Genomic DNA, 20,749 nt, shown 5'->3' with positions numbered 1-20,749 from the left:
ATTATCGTTGTGAATCATCGTTCTTTTAATTATGAAAACAATCAAAAATATATGAAGTTTATATCTTGTTATTAAAATCTAGATGTGAAAATATATTGTTCTTTCGATCAAAGTCAACGTGTGATATGATAAAATGTATTGATACGTTACGGTTATTAAGTGCATGCTTAGTTTATCATCAGCGTATTATTATATTATTACAATAAATCCGGGAACTTTAGAGATTCGTGTTTCCTTGATTAATTTTTGATACAAATTTGACTCAGGTAATCAACTTTGGCAATCAATTTCACACAACATTGTAATGTTATTCGATTCTTTATTTATTTCGAATTCTCGTTTTGTTCAAATTTTTAAGAAAATATATTAATAACAACATATAAAATAAATTCTGAGAAGTTAAGGATTTGACCTTTTTAGATGATTAGGTGAGTTTAGTCTACATTTTTCGGTTCTTAATCAATATTTATGCAACTAGTTTATTAGAGGCATAAGAAGCAGATAGCTTCTGTGAAGAGTACGATGGAAAATCATTTGATAAATTTTTCAGTGAAATGGAATTAATTAACTCAATTTTCAGTTGAAAGACTAAATACTAAGACTACTGAAGGAGGCGATTGTTCAAATTACCAGAGTACTATTTCTTGTTCTTAATCAATTTCTTTTTCGCCTTTTCGCAATTCAATTAGCCAAAGTATCTGAAAAATACCAAAAGACTGGCAAGAAAATCGTATCTGATGTGCTTTACACTGAAATGAATTTAAATTTTGAACAATGTGCATCATTATGTCATGAATGGTGACACTGGATGTAAATCATTTAGTTATTGTCCTAAAAGTAAAACAGAAAGTTCTTGTTCATTGACTCAATTTTCAGTTAAAATTTCAAATACTAAGCCCACTGAAGGAGACGATTGTTCAAATAACGAGTTGAAAGGGGAATCAAATGAAAAGAAAAGCAAAGAATCCAGTTCGATTGAGTTAACTAAAGGAACAAGTGGATCAGGTGCCTTTGGAATAATTATTATTGTTATTATTTCTCGGTGGCTTATTGGGATTATTAAATGATATTAAATAATAAAATTATGTCTTGTTGACAAAATGCAACAAAAGAAAGAGCATTCGTTAAAGCCCTTTTAATTCTCTTGCTAATTGTATTTACAATGGGTAAACTCGTAAACTCTTTTGTAAAGTTCTGGTAGTGATACCTCCAATAAATTGTTGTCCCTTGATTGCTCGAAGATAGAGATGAACTGTTCAGAAAGTTACTCAAACTTATTTTTCACGCCTTATTAAAACATTATGAAAACCATAGACAGACATATATTTGCGGTGTATTAAATTTGCTGGATGACATTTCTAAAGGTCATGGTAATGAGCAACAATTAATGATTATAACTCGTGATTCTAATGGTGATCCATGGATCTGACTTGGAGTCATTTGCTAGTAAATCATGAGATTATGGCCTGTGTTATCGACTACTTTGACACTATTTCAAATGTTTAAAGCATTGTGGATTATCATTTAATCATATCGTTGCATTCAATTCAATCACAACTTGATTATTGTTTGAATTGAAATCAACCAAATAATCATGGGCGGTGAATCATGATTCGATTTTTACGCAATAGAAATGGTTAAAGGTGAGAAATAACAAACAAAAAAAACGCTATAATGTACTTAACATTATTCAAAAACTGATTAAATGTTACTTGGGTCGATATAATCTAATCATGAACTGATTAAATGTTATTTGAGTGGTTTTAAAGTTGAAATAAAAAACAAAGCAACAATGATGTATGTAGCGATAAATTGTTGATCAAGTCTATGATTGAAAAAATCAGGTAGATATAAAGGCGAGCTCAGATCAGTTCAATTCATTAAAGTTTTTCTCATTGTTCTGAATCAATTCAGCTTGTATTGATTTTATAGTTTAACATTGACTAACTGATTTAAAACTACCAAAATGAAAACTACGATTGGACTCATCTTTTTACGTAAGTTACTAATTTTTGCTTGGTTTCCAATTTCTTTTAATAATTTCAATTTTGATTTTAATTTCAATTTAGTTGCTGCGATCAATGTGTCATTATGCTCAACATTGCGCGAGTTGGAATTCATTAAAGGTCTATATCCTCATGAAGATATACCGAAGCTATTGATATCATCATTGGTAAATCGACGAATTGATCAAGTCAGGACTTTATATAAAGGAGAATCAATTGGAAAAGACGCAAAAATTTTTTTAAATACTACTGATCAATCGTTACAATTACTGTTGCAATCAATGGATTCAAATATTAATGACACTCAAATCGTTTTAGAAAATTACTCGCATATCGTGGACATTATAATGGATGTGTTCCATATCATGCAAGTTCCTAATTTGGATTACGTCAGTGTGAATTCAGGCTCCAGTTTTGCTGAAGAGGAACTTCAACATTTGATGGACGCTTATATTGGTGACATTGAGATGGTTCGTGTATGTGAAGAGTCCTTAGGACGTTCAGACCGAGTGGATATGAATATCGTTGATCGTTTAAAATCGTTATCCAATGAGATTCGAAATTTGAAGTTTTACAGGGACGACAAATACAATACTGAGTATTACAATACTGCTACAAAAACAATCGAGTTATTTTTTTGGCAATTTAAATTCTTGTTGAATCAATTTACAGAAAATTTTTCTAGATACTTTTTCTAGAAATGCTTTTGCAATTTTCATTATCTATTGAAATCGAATAAAAATTAAAGCAAATAAAATTGTTAAGCAATTATTTAAAGCTTGAAGAGGGCATAAAATACCACAATTTACTAACGGAGAAACGTTGGTAAATTGCAATTGTAAATGACTGTTTACCACTCAAAAAACATTGGATAGTTATTTGCGTAGATAGCGATAGTTGAACACAACTTATCATTTAAATTCATTAAAAATTTCAACTAATTCTAAGTGAATGATTACTCTGGGTTTGCAAGTGTTCTCATTCTGACTGAAACTGAACAGATAACACGGGCGATCCAGCACGTCAAATAACTTTTCTTGGATTAAACTGGTTTAAAAGTTGCAAAAAACAACAAATCAACTCTATCATGTACCTAACTTTATTAATTACCTGATTAAATGCTATTTGTGTGGACTATGAAACTTGCGTAAACTTTACTTTCTATTAGTTAGTACTTTCTACTACTAATACTACTAATAATTTAGTTGAAGCTTTCATACATGTTTTTCAACTCAAAACTGAAGTCAACAATTCCATCATTGAGAATTACAGAAATCTTTGACTACAGCCAAAATATTCAAACAATTGATTCTAATACAGTTGGTCGATAATATTATTGTACTCATATAATAGTTGCATCGAGAAAAAATGTTTCGTTCAATCATACTTTTAGCCTGTTTGCCCTGATCACTTTTGCAAGTGATGTTGAAAATAAATCTGAGTTTAAAGAATCCGAAGTAATATTAAATACCTTTAATAATACCGATGAAAATGACGATATCAAGCTGCAAGAAAACGCTGATATTTCTTTGTACATTGGGATATTATACATTTGAAATAAAATAAAGCCTCCAAGTATCTCACTAGTACTTTAATAAACTCAGTTGCAAAATTATAGATACACTTGTTTTTTTATATTATTTGAAAAATGATTGAGTTATTGTTGATTTGAATTAAATAGCTTGATAAGGATTAAGATAATGAATAGATTGATGTATAAAAATTATGAAAAAATTATTTGAAAATTGCGCAATTTTAATTATTCGAAAATCCAGGGTTGCAAAATTATAAATACACTTTATAAAATTGGATTTAATAGTGAGTTTGGGCTCCATTTAGAGTTGCAACTTCGAAAAGCCGATTGTTCATGCTTTCGATGAGTTTTTGCAATAATTCTGGTTCAAGATTATACCATGCATTTTCGATCGCAGTCCATAATTCAGCCACTGAACTGTATTGCTTATTAGCAGGGTAAACTTTTCTAACCATTGCTGCCCACAGGTTTTCAATCGGGTTTAAATCTGGGCTACAGGCAGGCCAATCGAGTGTTTTGATTGCATTTTCATTAAAAAACTTTTTCGTGTAGTTTGATACGTGAATTCGAGCATTATCTTGCTGAAAAATCCATTCACTCCCAGCATTATTCTTAGCATTTGGCAGTAGATTATCTTTGAGCACAGCGACATAATTTTCTGAATTCATTGATGAGGTAATTCTTGCAATAGGCAAAACACCATTAAAACTGAAAGCACCCCAAACCATGACAGTTCCGCCACCGAAATTCCGCTTTGAAAAGATTCTTTTATCGTCCCCTATTTTATGCCAATAGCAAGTCGAACCATCAGGTCCATCGAGATTGAACTTTTTTTCATCAGAAAAAATCACAGATAACCACTCATTGTTCCATGTTATGTACTTTTTAGCAAAATCCAATCTTTTTACCTTATGCAATTCCGTTAATCGAGGTTTAACAGTCATTGAGCAATATTCATAAAGGTTAGTTGAATTTATTGTCCGCAAAACAGTCCATTTTGACACAGGTAATTGCAATTCCGATAAAATTTTCCTTGCAGATGAACCAGGCTGTTCCACTTGTTTCATAATTGCTCTTTTGTCCCGATCAGATAGAGATGAACGTCGACCAGATCGAATATTTTCACCATAATTCTCCCCCAATTTAAGATAATGTTGCACAACGGTATGACTTCTTCCTATTTCAGCAGCAATTTTCCTTAAAGATAGTCCCTGTTTATGAAGAGCATCGATTTGGCCTTTTTCATAAGCATTTAATTCACATCCACGAGGCATAATTAAACTTTAATTGCTACACTAATTAAAAACACAAAAACACGAAAAATCTGCAACTTGCAATGAAAAAATACTAAAACAAAGTTCAGATTCTGAATGAACGCAAAAAACTGACCTAAAAACTCTGTTTCTGTCCCTAAAATGCATTTGGTTCTCACAATTAGTTAATTAAAAACATCTGTATTTATAATTCTGCTCCTAAGCAAAAGCCGCATTTAATCCAATTGTAAAAATTCTAATCATTCTAACTTCTAGATTTAGCCCAAAACTTAAGATTAACCCTTTCTCACACAGATTAACATAATCCCATTGAAAAAAGAGAAGAAAGTTTGCCACAATTAACTTATTTTATTGAAATTTAGGTGTATCTATAATTTTGCAACTGAGTTTACTTCCAGCGATGGATGACATGAGAATATTTAACTTTCTTTGAGAAATTTTGATGAGAGGAATTAATTTTCTGGCTAATACGCAAGGTCCGACAACATTGACTTCAAAATTTTTATCAACTCTTCGGTTGTGGCTTCATCAAGAGGTGTCATGATCGCTATTCCAGCATTGTTTATCAATATGTCCAAACCCGAGCTACCAACAATTTTTTCAACTTAAGAATAGAAGGCCTCAAAAGAATTGTAATCAGTTACTTTCAGTTTCAATATATGAACATTATTGTTAGCTTGGGCTATTGATTTTAATTCCTAGATGATAATGGAAATGAAAATCACAAAGAGTTACTTTAAATGTATCTTAATGTACAAAGAAATTGAATCTGCGTTTTCTTACCTTAGCAGCATCTGGGTTTCGACAAGTAGCAATAACATGAGAGATTTTAGGTTTCAGTGAAGCTAGTTGACGAACAAGTTCAAGACCGATTCCTCGGTTTGCACCAGTGACAAGGACAGAAGAAACATTAAGCATTTTGGTAGTTGTATTTACGGTTGATTGTTATTCCAAATAATAAAAAGCTTGATTCAAGTTTTTGGTTAGTTTGTTTTAAAGACGAATCTTCAACTAGAAAGCAAATGTTTTTATACCTTACTTATTAATGAATGGCATTTTATCAGATGTGTTGAATTATGCTACATTTTACAACATAAAGTGGAAGTGAGAATGTGGTACTATTGTATTATACTAGGAAGGATGTAAAACACAAGATTCAAAGCAATCAATAATATTGATTCAATATGAGAAAATTATTCATAAACTGAAAGATGAAATAAGCAAAGAGTATAAGAACATATCAAACTAATGATCGACAATAAATTCTGGTATAAGAAAGAAGAAAAAGGAGTTCTACAAGGAACATCAAGTGGTCCATTATTATTCATCATGACTCTCGATTTTCCCATTAGACAATTCTCAATAGCGAAACCTGAAGCTGAAATTATTTCCTATGCGGACGATTTCATCATAAAGATCAAAAAATCAGCTGCTTGTATCAACCAACTATCAAAGTTCGTCGAGAAAGAGTACGAAACAACCATCACTCTGATTAAACAATTCTTGAGTGAGATAGACTTAACGATCAATTTCCAAAAATCCAATAATTATTATTATAATCAAACCAATAAATACACTTTTAACAAAGAATTCCAAATACTAGGATTTAACCTTACTAATAACAAACTCCAACTGACTCAACTCATCAATACTACATATAAGAACATTTTAACCGAATTCTCTGGGGTCATTCAATATCTACCATTCCTTCCACTCAAAATTAAGAAAATAATTATTGCTTCAAAAATCCTACCTACGATAAAAAAATGGGCTACTACATCTTCAAAGAATTATCACCTAAGGAACTAATCCTCACAATACTCAATGAAACTAAAAAACTACTTAATATCCTTCATAACAATTACACTGGGTACCAAACACTTTGGACGATATATAACCTGAAACATCAGATCCTCGAAATGTGGAAAACAATTATTGAAAACCAAAGAATCGACGATATAGCCATGATTAATTATTACATCCATCCCCCGATACACATTGAACAATATCCAATCGATGACCAATATTTTTGGCACAGAAGAAACAAAACTCTTCCGTCAATCAAAATTTACAACACAAAAACACAAATCAGCATCCAAGTAACGAACCAAATCTTGAGTTGTTTCAAAAAATCACAAAATCATGGCTGGCTTCTAATGGTGGTCGTGCAATTTGAACTAAACTGCCAGAAAATTTGGATTCCGTGGGAGATTGGTAAACACCTGAAAAAGAATTCAATAACAAAAAAGGAGTTATTACTAGTTTGTCGAAACAATATTCACAAAAACTGGACCTGGTACTCAGATGATCAGACAATCGAAACAATCATCATCCCGTCACATAAAATTAACATCAAAGAAAATAATTATTTACCAAATTATATGAAAAAACAACAAATACAAACAATTATTAATATGCAGATTATATCCATCCTCAAGGAAAACACAACAAACAATCCATAGATGACGTTATCACCCTCACTCGACTTTCTGGTTGATCCATATGGGAATATCGGCGTATTCAAATATTGGGACCTAGAAAAAATTATTCTAAATACAAGGAAAAACATGAGCTATATACAATGCTGTGATGAACTAATCACCTTTAAACATATGGATATCAGTCAGTGTCCAACAATGACAGAACTCAGAGAAACCCACCAGTTAACCAACTTTAACATTGAGAACACCGTAACCAGAAGAGACAAAACAAAGAAAATTAAACAATTATTAAATTTTCTAAATCAATCAATTGAAACATACAAACAAATAACAATTATTATTTGATTTATTGTAACGCTACACCTCTTCCCTCTTTCCCACAACTTTGTAAACCCAATAATTATTGTATTTCCTTCCCCCATCCCTCCCCCCACATTTGAAACCTTTTGAATGGCCGCCTAAGCCATTGATAATATGTAACCTAGGAGATGTAAAGGAAACACTCCTTGCCACATGTTTGATGGAGTTACTTCATAATCAAGTGCTCCGACCTGTAAATTGTAACAGGCAAAATTTGTAAAAGGTTTCGTATATGTACTTGTATGCGTTTTTCAATAATCAATCAACTTGCTCTAGTTAAATTTTGCGTGACAAATCCACTTCCGGAAGAGAGTTCGATTGCATGGGTGAAAAGTCGTTTGATATCCCAGACTTTGTCAGCCATCCGATAACCGAATTCTTCTTTTACATATTGATAAACAGCGAAATCATCCTTTTGCGCTGATGATTCTCTTTGACGGCGTTTAGCATTACGATCAAAAATATCACTTGATTTGGTAGACTTTTGGCATTTAGGGAATAACATACAATTAAAGACACTAAAAGTTCTAGGAGAAAGTTTCTGCATATTTGTTATTTTGATTAATTCATACTTTACAAAAAAATAACAATAAAACACATTGAATTAAATTGAATCAATTTTTTTATTTACCAAAGTAAAACGGATAAATCTCCATAGAGAGAGCCAGAAATATATTTTCATTACACTTTAAAAGATGGCACTGATGTTATCATTTAGTATTGCTTTCCGTTTCCGTGAATTTTAAAGTTGTCTGCCACTTCTAATGGCACGAATTGAAACGCGCAAAACAGGTTCATCATCAATTAAATCAATGTGAAATGAGCCACCAGGTCGAGAACGGAAATAAGCAAGAATTTCGCGCATTCTTGCGGGTTCATGGGGATTATCACGTAAGTAAATATAACTATCTAAGAGAACATAACGCGGGAAGAGACGTTGTAGGAAGTTTTCAAGGAGCTGTATACATGTATTAATTATTCTGAACCGAAGGGGTCTAGGATGGTCAAAACTTGATACGTAGACGTAATCACTCATTTTGAATTAAACATATTAATTGTAACAATACATTTTTTTAAATCAGAGCCATCTGTGGAAGCAGGAAAATAGTTAAACCTGAAGACTTTAGGTTTTCATTAAGTGGGCTCTCTTGTTGTACTTTTTGAAATAAAGACTGTGTTTTATTGTAACTGTAAGGCTTATTTTGCTGTGCTATTAGTATAAGATAGCAATCCTATTTTACCTTCATAGTGATTCACTATGAAGGTACATTTACCTTTTACAGTTTGTAAAAGGTAAATGTAGTGAAAATAGTGGGAATAAGGTTATTACCACTCAAACATATGATTTTCTTGTGTAACTCAATTTTTTTATTTCTCATTCAATTTGCGAAAATATCCAATCAAAATGGCTTTTAGGATGACAGTGAAATATTTGTTGGCTATACGCTTGTCAGTACCACAATTCCCATCTATAAATTGGATCCATCGGTAAGTATTCATTTAAATAATTATGATTCAAATGATTTTAATGTTTTTCACATATTTTTGTCTTTTGCTAGAAAAAAACTTATACTTTCACGGATGGAATCACAAGAGTTTACATGAACTTTGTACAAACTTGATTTGAAGATGGACTTCATGATATTTTTACAATAAAAGAGTGTCAATACTTGTCTGGTAATGAAAAATTAACCCTCGTCTTCGTAATACAACGTAAAGGTATCAATATTCAACGTTTGGGCATGTCTTTAACTAGTTGAAGCTTTTTGACTTGTTTACTGAACAATGAAAAACTAATTATTGGTGATTTTTTTAAAATATTGTGGATTTGATTTATTATCAAACTTACAAAATTGATCTTATTTGATAATTTTCTTTTCCACTTTCAGACAACCAATCTTCACAAGAACTCGCCAAAAATCATGTTTACGCGTTGATACAAGAATTTATGTATTATATTATTCTACCCGAAAAAATCAGTCCACTTCGAATCGATACCGTTCAATATAATCTAAATGAAGCACAAATTGAAATAATAGTGAACATTCCTGGATACACCTAATTTTCAATGTAATTATCATTTGACATTTTACATTCATACAATTTAATTCAATTTTTTTCTTTTTCAGATATTTTCAACACTAAAACTATGTCTGTCAATGCGGATACATTTAAAAAGATGAAACCAATAAAAGCCAATCATGGTTTTGATTGTGTGCACAAGTTATCAAAAATCAAGGAATATATCAGGTATATTAATAATATATCACAAGAACAACAATCTCACAAGAACTAAATATTTTGATTCATTTGGAAACTAATAATTTTGTTTTTCTTTTCTCATTTAGTGTAGTAATTTATAGACCATCAGATTCTTCCTGTGGATATTTGACAAAGTTTGAAGATCTCGAGGAAGATACAAAAGCCGGAGAACCATGCATCGTCTATCACTTTCCTTTACAAAATTTGCAACGCATTGATCAAGAAATACCGCTGGATCAGATTCATAATACTTATTTGCAAAACTTATTAGTAAAAAGTCACGGCTTTTTCATTGGATATTATCGCAAGTACTTCTCAGCCACAAGCTATACCGAGCGTACAGGGGCAATATTCCTACTTTCAAGTGGATAACCTACAAGTTATAGTTACAGCTTCAACGAATTATAATCACGTTCCATTTGGCAATGTAAATGTTTTTTTTATCGAAAAAAAGTCATCTGCGTGTGAAATTTAGAAGTATGCAATCTTGGTCCTAAAACATGGTCATTATTTCATGAGTCAAACAGATAAATGTTCGAATTTTCTCAATAACATGTAAATGGTACTAGTTGAGGTTTTGTGGTTCAAAAGTGTGAGTAATGCACTCTAACCTAGAACCCTGATCTTATCAAAATCCTTTTTTAACCTTTTCTTTCAAGTCTATCCTTATGAATTAGTTGATATTATCGATAAAACGGAAAATGAAGATACCTCGGCTGGTCGCTTTCAATACATAATTAGAGCTTATGCAAAATTAAAAGTTACAGTGACGTTTCCAGATGTAAAAGCTTTAGATGATTGTTATCGAAACTGTCATAATTCAGAGCATTTTAAATGCAATACTTACTCATACTGTCAAAATGGTGACTGTAGAGTAAGCAGCTTATTAACTGAAGACTCGTATAATGAATCGCACGTTGAACAAGACAAATCATGTTCTATTTTGTCTTTGAATGTCATCAATGATTACTCCGAGGTATCTCAAAAAAATTTAAAACACAGACTAACCGCGGCGGAAAAAAGTAATATTTATTCTTGTGCAGAATATTGTCATGCTTCACTTGATTGTCTTTCCTTCCAATGGGGCGATTTCCAGTGTAGTTTTGGTGTTTATTATACAGATGCATCTGCTGAATATGTTGATGAATGCAGTGTATATCTTCGTAAGTATCCTTAGAAATGAGTAACAAGTTTTTTTTGTTTATCAATACAAGTGGAACCCCCGATCATGACTGATCGTAATTTTTTCACTGAAATACAATAAATTCAATCCATATCTAAAGACTCAAATTTTTGATGAAAAACCATCGTCAATGAGAAAAACTAAAAAATAAAATAAAATCTGGTTATACAGCTGAACAAAATAAAATCTTGTTGTACAGTTAAGGTACCATATTTTTCACTTAACTCTTTACTCGAAAGACGGTTTTACTTATCATTCTAATCCAACAATAAACAATCAACCTGAATAACCAAAAAGTTTTTCCCCCAAAGTCAATAGTAAAAGATACGGATTCTGCATTTTTTCCCCCAGCCTATTTGGACGCTAATTTCTCAGTAACCTCAGTTCCGAGAAAGTTCGAACTATTTTTTGCGATTGTAGTTTAATCATGGCTTTCATTCTGTGAGAAAATTTTCTTTAGAACACGTTTAGTTTGCCCACAATCTTCCCGCAAAAATTTCATAGTTTGACTTTATATATTGTAAAGATTGTAAAGTGGAAAACTTTACCGAAGTAAATGACACGAACTAATGTAAAACAATGTAGTCTTTATTGATTCAAGTAGCTACTTTTCAGACTGAGTGGTACTGAATCATAGAACTGAATGAATTGACGAAGCAGGAGCTTCGACTTATTGCCGTTAATTTACTTCGTAGAGCCTCAAGAGACACAAGGATTGGTAAATACAATATTCCCAAAGATACTGTTGTAATTTTCAATTTATGGAGCATTCACCGAGATCCAAAGCTATGGCCTGAACCAGAAAAGTTTGATCCTAATCGATTTCTGTCTGAAGACGGTAGCAAAGCTGTAAAACTACCTTACTTGGTCCCTTTTAGTGGAGGTAAAAGGATTTGTCCCGGAGAAGGCCTAGCCAATGTGCCATTATTCTTGTACCTTGTGAATATTTTGCAAAAATATCGAGTGCGATATGATCCAGATGTAAAGTTGTCTTTTGAAGCAAAATTTTGTGTTTCAAGGCGACCAAAATATTCACCTCCTTTAATATTTGAAAAAATCGGTTAATTTCTTTGCTGTTCTCTTGTTTTGCTAACTAATAGATCTAATGGATTCTGAAATTTGTCGACCATTGTTACCATTAAACAAGTTGTTCATGTCTCTTTTAATATTTGTTGTATGTTGAAGAAATGTCTTAATTTCTCTTCTTAATTAAATCATAATTAATAAACAATGACTAAGTTTTCATCAATGAGAACTGTTTTGTGCATCAGACAATGTTCATGTTAATAAATAAATTGCCCAATGTATAATATAAAAAGCTTAAGAATGTATTTTAAACGCCCAAAAGAACAGCAACACTTAATGAGCTAAATTTTAAGATTATGAAGTGGCCTGCACGCTCACCTGACCTCAATTTTATTGGAAATTAAGGTGGATGCTTTGGGTGGGTGGTTATTGATAGAATCTACTAACGATACGATAAAATATCGAATATCTTCATGTAATTGATCCATCCCTTCGACTTATTTAGTTTCCCGAGTTGGTTTCATTGGAACAGTCATTTTCAACTTTGCTTTTTTAACAAATCCTTCCTTAGGAGTGAATCTAAATCCAGTGAATCCTGCAGCAAACGCCAATATAAATGCTATTGTCCCCAATCCTATTGCTAAAGAGAAGTCATTTGATTTCGTTGATGTTTTCGTTAATGATTCAGTTGTATTAGTTTGTATCGGTGGATCAGCTTCACTCTTTCCTGTAATTTTCTTATGGTTGATGTAAATTGAACAAATTTTGGTTTTGCTTTTTGACTCTTCAAATAGTTCAGGATTATTAAATTTATTTGGTTTCAAGTTTGCCAATGAACAACTCGTCAATGAAAATTTTTTATAGTAAATTTGACTATAATCAATTGTTTCGCAAAATTCAAAAGTAAAACAATTGGGATCTGAATTGCATTTGGAAGCACATAGTTCTAGTGATAAATGGTCAAAGGTTCCAACAATAGATTCTTTCATATCATCTTTCAATGCAAGTCCAACTTTATGTTCATAAGCAAGTTCAGATTTTTCTGTGAAACCAAAAAAATTGAATAATTAGTAAATATTGACCAGACTTTGAGCTAAGATTAGATTAAAGAAATGGTTTTTACTTGAATAATGGGAACATCCAGCTTCAGCCTTCTTCCAGTTTGTTGCGTTTATTTGATGAGCTACATCTATCGCAATGTGATTGACATGTAAGAAACAAACAGATTCATTTCTGAAAAGAATTAAGATACAAAATAGAATGAGAATTCATTGAATTATTACTACTATAAGTATTACTAATCGTAGATAAATATACAATAATATTGCAATAAATTTACGAGTATCATCATCAATAATACCATAGGTAGTAGGTTGAGTCAAGTCGAATCAAGTTGAAAATTGTATGACTATTCAAAACGCTATTTCATAACAATTTCAACACGTTGTTAATGAAAAATTCAATAATATTAGTCTGTTGTCTTTATGGATCATCTAATTGCCTGTATTATGCTTTAATCGATTATCATGATTGTGACCAATGGATTTTAACTATTTATGATTTGCATCGAGTTCATTTTTCACATAAAATATTAAAATTTCTGATAAGTTTCGACTTACCTTTGATCGTTATCTTGGCAATAATCAAATGATTCACAGTTGAAATCATTCGATTGAGCACATTTTTTAGCACAATCACCAATTGGTGCATCAGATATGGTTGAGACGGCATCCAGAACTAGATTTTTTCCAGGATACTCATGGAATAGATTTATTAAAGATTCTAGATTGAAATTAAGGAACAAAATTAATTCAAGAAATAACAAATTAATGGGATAATGAATTTACTTTGATATATGTCACATCCATCTGCATGGCTTGTTTTGTCTTCGAATGTGTTATTCAATGAACTCGATGTTTCTTCACTCAGAATGCATTCCTTATTCTGGTTAACACAATATGAAAGTGTATTACAATCATCATCATTCAAACAAGCCATGAAACATTCGTTTAGAGTACTTTTCTCGATCTTGAATTGTCCTTCATTGAAATGGCGATCAGTTTTAATGATCGGAAAATCTTCACCTCTTAAAGGTCTAAAGGAACCCTGTCTATGTAACTCTTGGGAAATATCACCGATCTCTTCAGGACCATTAACAATGAACACATCTTCGAATCCACCTTCTTGGAGCTTATTCCTTATCTGTTGTAATACATGTGGCATTGACGATAAATAATTTTTGCTAACCAATGGCTTAACATAAGCCTCTGATCCTCTATAATAAAATTTACATTTCTCATCGTATATTGATTCGGCAGTATCCCAAAAAAGATCTTCTTTTGTAAAAATTGAACAGTCATAATCCGTACAGAAACTAAAATCAATACAATTTCGAGTGGAACTGCACAGTCGTTCACAGTCCTCGACTTTAAATATTTTTAAAGTATTTAAAGGATGCCTAATTTTACGTTCATCAAAATGTTGATAAACATCAATGAAGTGCACTGGATCAAAAAGCTTAACAGTAACATATATATTAGAATCAACTCCTTGTGCATGAATTTCACCAATGCGTGTTATTGGAATGAATGAAGTCAAGAATTTTTTAGTGGATTCCTTGACTGATTCCATATTGTATTCAGTCATCAAAGGATTTGAAAAGAAGAGTTGAAACCAAGTATAGCTTCCAGGTTCTGCATAACAATCAGAAACATCGAATCGATCTTCGTAATCAATGTATTCGTCTTCGTAATTGATTATGGTAACTTCCACTTGAGTTGGCACATCAGCGTAATTATAGCGATAATCATCATCGCCTCGATCTGGAGTGAATATGATTTTACTTGGGACAGAGTTACTGGTGTTCTGGGTGTAATAATAGTCAACAATGCCATCAACATTATAGAAGAAGCTTTCTGCTCTGTACTCTTCCACTCGAAAAGCTCCAAAAGGTATATCACCAATAAAAGTTGGTACTTGATATGCATCTGGTTTCATTACCAGATAGTACAATAGATTGAAACCACGGTGCTGATGATATGGCCAACTGGTGACCAGTGTAATAAGAGTAGAATAATCTGATGTTAAATACTGGCATCGACCAGTGTGTTCATTAACTTGAAATCGTCCTAAAGGAGGAGGCATTTCAATGGAACGAACGAAATCAGTTTCTTCTTGGATTTCGTACGCAAACACATCGCCTCGTTTCAATACTCGACACGTTGATTTGATAGAGTCATGGTTAGGATAGGCTATTATCGCTTCCATGTCCATGGAAAACTCTTCAACCTGACTGAAAGCTGGTAATGGAGTAGATGGACGAGTGCCTTTACGAGCACATCCATAACCCAATGGATAAGGAATGGGATAATCTGATGATATGACAAGTGGTTTGAACATGTAAAAGTTATAAACGTATTTTGAATCGGAATCAACTTGCTTTTTAACTGTTTGAGTCTCATTTATTGAAATGACTTCCTGAGTCTCAACCCATTTAGGATAATACAACGAGAACCGATAAGGTAATGAAGTCGCAACATCAAAGTAAAAGTCAATGTAAGGTCCATTAGGGTTGCTACAATAAAACCAGTGATTAACAGTACGACCTTCAATCAGTTCGGATCCTATGAATGAAGCTCTATCACTTATGCTGTTGGCATAAATCATCAACACTGTTGGTCCCAAATGAACCAAATCTCTAAACATCTCTGAACTAGCGACAATATCTTTTGGTTGGAACCAATCTTTGATCGATTCAATCTTCTCATTCTGGGTTAATTCCAACCTTTTACATATACCTTCTCGAACGGCGATCTTTTCCTCTGTTGAATGATAATAATAACGTCGATAAATTTTACTTTGAATGGCTGCTTCCAAATCAATAAAGCCAACTTCATTTTGTAGATCATAATAATCATGGACCAAATTGTTTCGAGTTGGATTAATGACTTCAACAGAAGCATGATAACCATTTTGTTTATCAATCAAGCTGAGAACATTTGGAACTTTTAATTCACCAACTTTACCCCTTTCAGGGCATTTGAAATTATCACAAAGAATTGAGTTTATTGAGTAAAGAAAACAGAGAAAAAAAGAAAAGTGGAGAAAATTTTTCATCTTAAACTTTGATCGTTGATGTTGGGAAAAGTGACTTGAATAAAATTAATCAAACACTTTCGCATCTATTTAAAACAAAAATTTGCAATCAAATAATGGCATGAAGAAAATTATATCTGAAAATGTATCAGCGTTCCAAGGGGCGTCAAAAGATTAACTAACAATTGTAAGTTCGAATGGTATTTTTGTTCGAGGTGAAAATCTGTGAAAGTCAGATGACTGATTTACTTTAATTTCAACAATGGAGGTGTGAAATTGAAACCATTACCGAAGCCAACAATCTTGGTTCTACCTGAAAGTTGTGATGATAAGTCTTGTCGATGATTGCTCATCTTTTATCCTTTAAAATAGCTCAGCTTGTATTTAATGTATTAAGTAATAAGTAATAAGTAAAAACCGCTGCACATTTTCTTGTTTGCAATAATAAAAATTCATTTTGAGCAAATCAAAATCAATTTCGAACGTGATCTGGGCATCTTTACTGATTCAAAGTTAAAGAAACTAAGTAGAATTGGATGGGTCCCAAGCATCGAAAAAGTTTTCCTTTAGTCAATAAATAGACTAAAATTAAATGTTCATGCATAAAAAGTTTACGCACTCTAACTTGACCAGTTCGCGAGATTTCCGAGAGATTTCATTTGAGATCTATTTATTATAATGCATTTTGAAGAAAATGTGAATTATCAATTTTTTTGCTTGAAAGTTTTATTTTAATTGCTACTCACTGATTAATAGCATGGAATACAATTATTTATCTTGGGAGCAACATGAGTCACACACATATTCATGCGAATCCTTTCCTCAAAGATCAAGGGGCTTTCTATCTTGTGAGTCGTAAATATCACTGAGCAGTTCGTACTATGAAAGGTAATTTGAATCCACATCGGTAACCATCAAGTGACTTGAAAGTGAACAACTTGTCGATAACTCAGATCATCTTGATTACCAATCTGAATAGAAAGTCCAAGCAGAATTGTGTTAAGTGGTTGTCATCCAACTTCGAGTCCAGACAAAGAGATTCTCATTCTTTGTATTGATATCTATTCTATTCAAAATGTACTTGCAGATGCTAGTAGATGCTTACATTGAAATGAAATTTCTCAAGATCTAGTTCAAAGCAAGTATTATTCAATAAGGGTTGTTGGGAGAAAATATTGATTCAGATATTTTTCATTTTTAAATGCACTTTTCCAAATAAAAACATGAATTCATACTAAAACTCATTGTTTCCCCTTGATTAGCTCCAACTGGAATTGGATGTCCACATTACTTATCTGGAAATAAACGATTTCCAGAGTTGCAAGTTTCTCACCTACACCTCACCATGGATGAACGAATGCAAGGTTTAAATACATCTCGATCACTCAGTAAGGTTAGTTTATTTATCAAACATCGATTAGTGTTACATTTTATTTATATTAGTGCAATAGTATTGAACTAAATCATGAATATCTCATAGTGGGAACAAGATCCAACATTGAAATCGGGTCTAATCAATGTTCAGTGAATTAACTATGAAACTTATCGTCGATTGATCTTTCATTTCAAAGATAAAATTTGTAAATGTTGAGTTCCTATTACTTTTATTTGTCATTTGTCATTAAATTCATTTTGATTTCAAATTTATGTTGTCCATTCTGTTGTACAATAAGTTGTCCATGCACCTTTTAACATTTGTTGCATGTTAAAGAAATCTTTTGCCATCTCTTATTAGTGGTAAATAAAATCCTAATTAATCAAACAGTGGCTTTAAGTTTTATTTTTCATCAATGCCAACTGTTTCGTGCATCGAAATGCATGAATTATGTTTGTGTGAATGAATATTGGTAAATTGCCCAATGTATAAAAAGCCTAGCCATGTATTTTTTAAACACCAAATGAACTGCAAAACTTAATGAGCTGGATTTTAAGATCATGGAAGGGCCTGCACATTCACTTGAGCTCAATGTTATTGAAAATTAAGGTGGATGCTTTGGGTGGGTGGTTAGCATTAGAGTCGGTTTGTGTAAGAAAAGTTTTGTTCTGAAGTGTAGTCAGTTAAAATTGTCTTTTTATACAATGTTTTATTGTTACCATCTTAATCTTCATCATCACCCTTTGACTTATTTAGTTTCCCGAGTTGGTTTCATTGGAACAGTCATTTTCAACTTTGCTTTTTTAACAAATCCTTCCTTAGGAGTGAATCTAAATCCAGTGAATCCTGCAGCAAACGCCAATATAAATGCTATTGTCCCCAATCCGATTGCTAAAGAGAAGTCATTTGATTTCGTTGATGTTTTCGTTAATGATTCAGTTGTATTAGTTTGTATCGGTGGATCAGCTTCACTCTTTCCTGTAATTTTCTTATGGTTGATGTAAATTGAACAAATTTTGGTTTTGGTTTTTGACTCTTCAAACAGATGATGTTGAATGTTACTGGGTTTTAAATTGGTCAGTGTACAACTCGACAATGAAGCGCTTCTACCCGAAATTTGATTATAATCAATTGTTTCACAAAACTCGAGAGTAAAACAATTGGGATCTGAATTGCATTTGGAAGCACAGTGTTCTAGTGATAGATGGTCAAAGGTTCCAACAATGGATTCTTTCATATCATCTTTCAATGCAAGTCCAACTTTATGCTCATAATCAAGTTCAGACTTTTCTGTAAAAGTAAAAAGATTGTTTAATTAGTAAATATTGACCAGACTTTGAGCAAAGATTAGATTAAATAAATGGTTTTTACTTGAATAATGGGAACATCCAGCTTCAGCAAACTTCCAGTTTGTTATATTTATTTCACGAGTTTTATCTATCACAATGTGATTAACATGTAAGAGACAAATAGATTGATTCCTGGATGGAATATGGATGAAAATAACAAAAAAGAAACTCATTAATAGCCATTGAATATGTTCTCATAATTTTAAATAGTTTGGTTTTGTGTTAATCAAAAATGAGTTTTGTATCAGTTTGAAGTTCAGTCTCTTTTGAAATCCAATACTTTGAATAACCGTCAATATTTAAATAAAGTTCATCAACAGCAAAAGCGGCAAAATAGTCAGTTCAACTTACCGGTTATTATTGTTTTCACAGTAATCGAACGATTCACAATTGAATGATTCTGATTGAGCACATGTGCTAGCGCAATCACCAATTGGTACATCAGGTATGGTTGAGACGGCATCCAGAACTAGATTTTTTCCAGGATACTCATGGAATAGATTTATAAATGATTCTGGATTGAAATTGAGGAACAAAATTAATTCAAGAAATAACAAATTAATTGGATAATGAATTTACTTTGATATATGTCACATCCATCTGCATGGCTTGTTTTATCTTCGAATGTGTTATTCAATGAACTCGATGTTTCTCCACTCAGAATACATTCCTTATTCTGGTTAACACAATATGAAAGTGTATTACAATCATCATCATTCAAACAAGCCATGAAACATTCGTTTAGAGTACTTTTCTCGATCTTGAATTGTCCTTCATTGAAATGGCGATCAGTTTTAATGATCGGAAAATCTTCACCTCTTAAAGGTTTAAAGGAACCCCGTTTATGTAATTCTTGGGAAATGTCACCAATCTCTTCAGGTCCATTCACAATGAATAGATCTTCAGCTGATAGCCCAAGCAAACGAAATTTGCCTGATGAGACTTTATTCCTTATCTGTTGTAGTACGTGTGATATGGTTGACAGATAATTTTTATTCACTAATGGAATAAGATCAAATTGTGAAAGGTAGAAAACTTAACTTAGTTAATTCATTCAATGCCTTTCTGTTTTCTGGTTGAATCTTTGATTCAAACCTTTGATTTAGTTTTAATCCAGTTTAAATTCAGTTATTCAGATTCCTAATTTTCATTGTTTAAACAATATTTAATTCAGTTTTCAAAAACTATGTTTTAATTATATAAATGCCATTTCTAAATTGTCAAAGTCTTAACTTCTCGTATTTCGCTAATCCTGAATAAGCCATGTAAAACTTAACCACAATCCTGGTTAAAATCTGACCAAAATTTAGAGTTGAAAATTAAGTGCCATAGAGAAAGACTTGTAAAAATCTCTTTCTTTTTAACCATAATTTTCAACTTTCTCTCACCTTAACTCTTAATCTTAAAAGCACTGTTAAGGCTACAAGCTATCTCTCATGAGATATATGTCTTAAGACATGTAAAGTAAGAGTTGAAGCTAACAGCTTCATCAAGGTTAATTTTACTGATAAGAGTAAAAAATTGGTCACTGGTAAGACACCAAAACCAGACACATTTGCGAAAGAGAAATTGATTCACTTTCTATTGTTCCCTCCAAAAATCATCCTTTGTTTTGTAAAGGTTATAAAAACCTAATTTTTCATTCTTCTCATTACTTCTTAACTTCACATCTTAAGTAAGTCACCATCTTTCAGTATCCTTGTAATACTTCTAAAACAGTCAACTTCATTCAATCTTATTTCTTAAGAAATATTCAGTTAAACAAATTACTTTCTTTAATTTCAATTAATAAAGTTCAGTAAAACTCAACATCTATTTGAATTGTGATTCCTCATCTCTTATGA

The 20,749-nt window shown here is 32.0% G+C and overlaps 5 protein-coding genes across 10 annotated transcripts; 2 read left to right on the top strand and 3 right to left on the bottom strand.

Moving 5' to 3' along the window:
• Window positions 1-1,838: 1,838 nt before the first annotated feature.
• Window positions 1,839-2,763, top strand: LOC107370968 (uncharacterized). Its single transcript, XM_015938917.3, has 2 exons — window positions 1,839-1,997; window positions 2,070-2,763. Exons 1-2 carry the CDS (start codon window positions 1,967-1,969, stop codon window positions 2,702-2,704), a joined length of 666 nt encoding a protein of 221 aa, XP_015794403.2. The 5' UTR covers window positions 1,839-1,966; the 3' UTR covers window positions 2,705-2,763.
• A 2,446-nt stretch (window positions 2,764-5,209) lies between these two features.
• On the bottom strand, window positions 5,210-8,384 carry LOC112539914 (uncharacterized). Of its 4 annotated transcripts, XR_016199752.1 has the most exons (6): window positions 8,247-8,321; window positions 7,577-8,156; window positions 7,417-7,485; window positions 7,188-7,363; window positions 5,598-7,036; window positions 5,210-5,512 (listed from the first exon to the last, which is right to left on the bottom strand). XR_016199752.1 is itself a non-coding variant. In XM_089269039.1 (5 exons), the coding sequence occupies exons 4-5, from the start codon at window positions 5,730-5,732 to the stop codon at window positions 5,420-5,422; spliced, it is 228 nt and encodes a 75-aa protein (XP_089125165.1). In that variant the 5' UTR covers window positions 5,733-7,036; window positions 7,188-7,363; window positions 7,417-7,485; window positions 7,577-7,594; the 3' UTR covers window positions 5,210-5,419. The 4 variants fall into 4 exon arrangements, 1 of the variants encoding a protein (XP_089125165.1); XR_016199753.1 differs by lacking the exon at window positions 7,577-8,156 and having other exon boundaries at window positions 8,247-8,384; XR_016199751.1 differs by having other exon boundaries at window positions 7,219-7,363; window positions 7,577-8,321.
• LOC107371890 (uncharacterized) lies at window positions 8,370-10,362 on the top strand. 3 transcript variants are annotated; one of them, XM_089269038.1, is made up of 6 exons: window positions 8,370-8,506; window positions 9,032-9,103; window positions 9,175-9,334; window positions 9,505-9,685; window positions 9,745-9,865; window positions 9,964-10,362. In XM_089269038.1, exons 1-3 carry the CDS (start codon window positions 8,435-8,437, stop codon window positions 9,235-9,237), a joined length of 207 nt encoding a protein of 68 aa, XP_089125164.1. In that variant the 5' UTR covers window positions 8,370-8,434; the 3' UTR covers window positions 9,238-9,334; window positions 9,505-9,685; window positions 9,745-9,865; window positions 9,964-10,362. The 3 variants fall into 3 exon arrangements, with proteins under 3 accessions (XP_089125164.1, XP_089125162.1, XP_089125163.1); XM_089269036.1 differs by lacking the exons at window positions 8,370-8,506; window positions 9,032-9,103 and having other exon boundaries at window positions 9,196-9,334; XM_089269037.1 differs by lacking the exons at window positions 8,370-8,506; window positions 9,032-9,103 and having other exon boundaries at window positions 9,293-9,418.
• A 2,221-nt stretch (window positions 10,363-12,583) lies between these two features.
• On the bottom strand, window positions 12,584-16,534 carry LOC149093176 (uncharacterized). The gene is made up of 5 exons (XM_089268839.1): window positions 16,431-16,534; window positions 13,934-16,113; window positions 13,706-13,868; window positions 13,210-13,319; window positions 12,584-13,128 (listed from the first exon to the last, which is right to left on the bottom strand). The coding sequence occupies exons 1-5, from the start codon at window positions 16,532-16,534 to the stop codon at window positions 12,584-12,586; spliced, it is 3,102 nt and encodes a 1,033-aa protein (XP_089124965.1).
• Window positions 16,535-17,345: 811 nt separating this feature from the next.
• LOC112539883 (uncharacterized) lies at window positions 17,346-19,920 on the bottom strand. Its single transcript, XM_089269790.1, has 4 exons — window positions 19,485-19,920; window positions 19,257-19,419; window positions 18,928-19,037; window positions 17,346-18,846 (listed from the first exon to the last, which is right to left on the bottom strand). Exons 1-4 carry the CDS (start codon window positions 19,633-19,635, stop codon window positions 18,305-18,307), a joined length of 966 nt encoding a protein of 321 aa, XP_089125916.1. The 5' UTR covers window positions 19,636-19,920; the 3' UTR covers window positions 17,346-18,304.
• Window positions 19,921-20,749: the final 829 nt, after the last annotated feature.

This window comes from Tetranychus urticae, chromosome 3, assembly GCF_039701765.1.
Source record: "Tetranychus urticae isolate SD_2017Ah chromosome 3, NJAU_TeUrti_SD_1.0, whole genome shotgun sequence".
Classification (NCBI taxonomy): domain Eukaryota; kingdom Metazoa; phylum Arthropoda; class Arachnida; order Trombidiformes; family Tetranychidae; genus Tetranychus; species Tetranychus urticae.
This window is presented reverse-complemented; position numbering and strand designations above follow the sequence as displayed.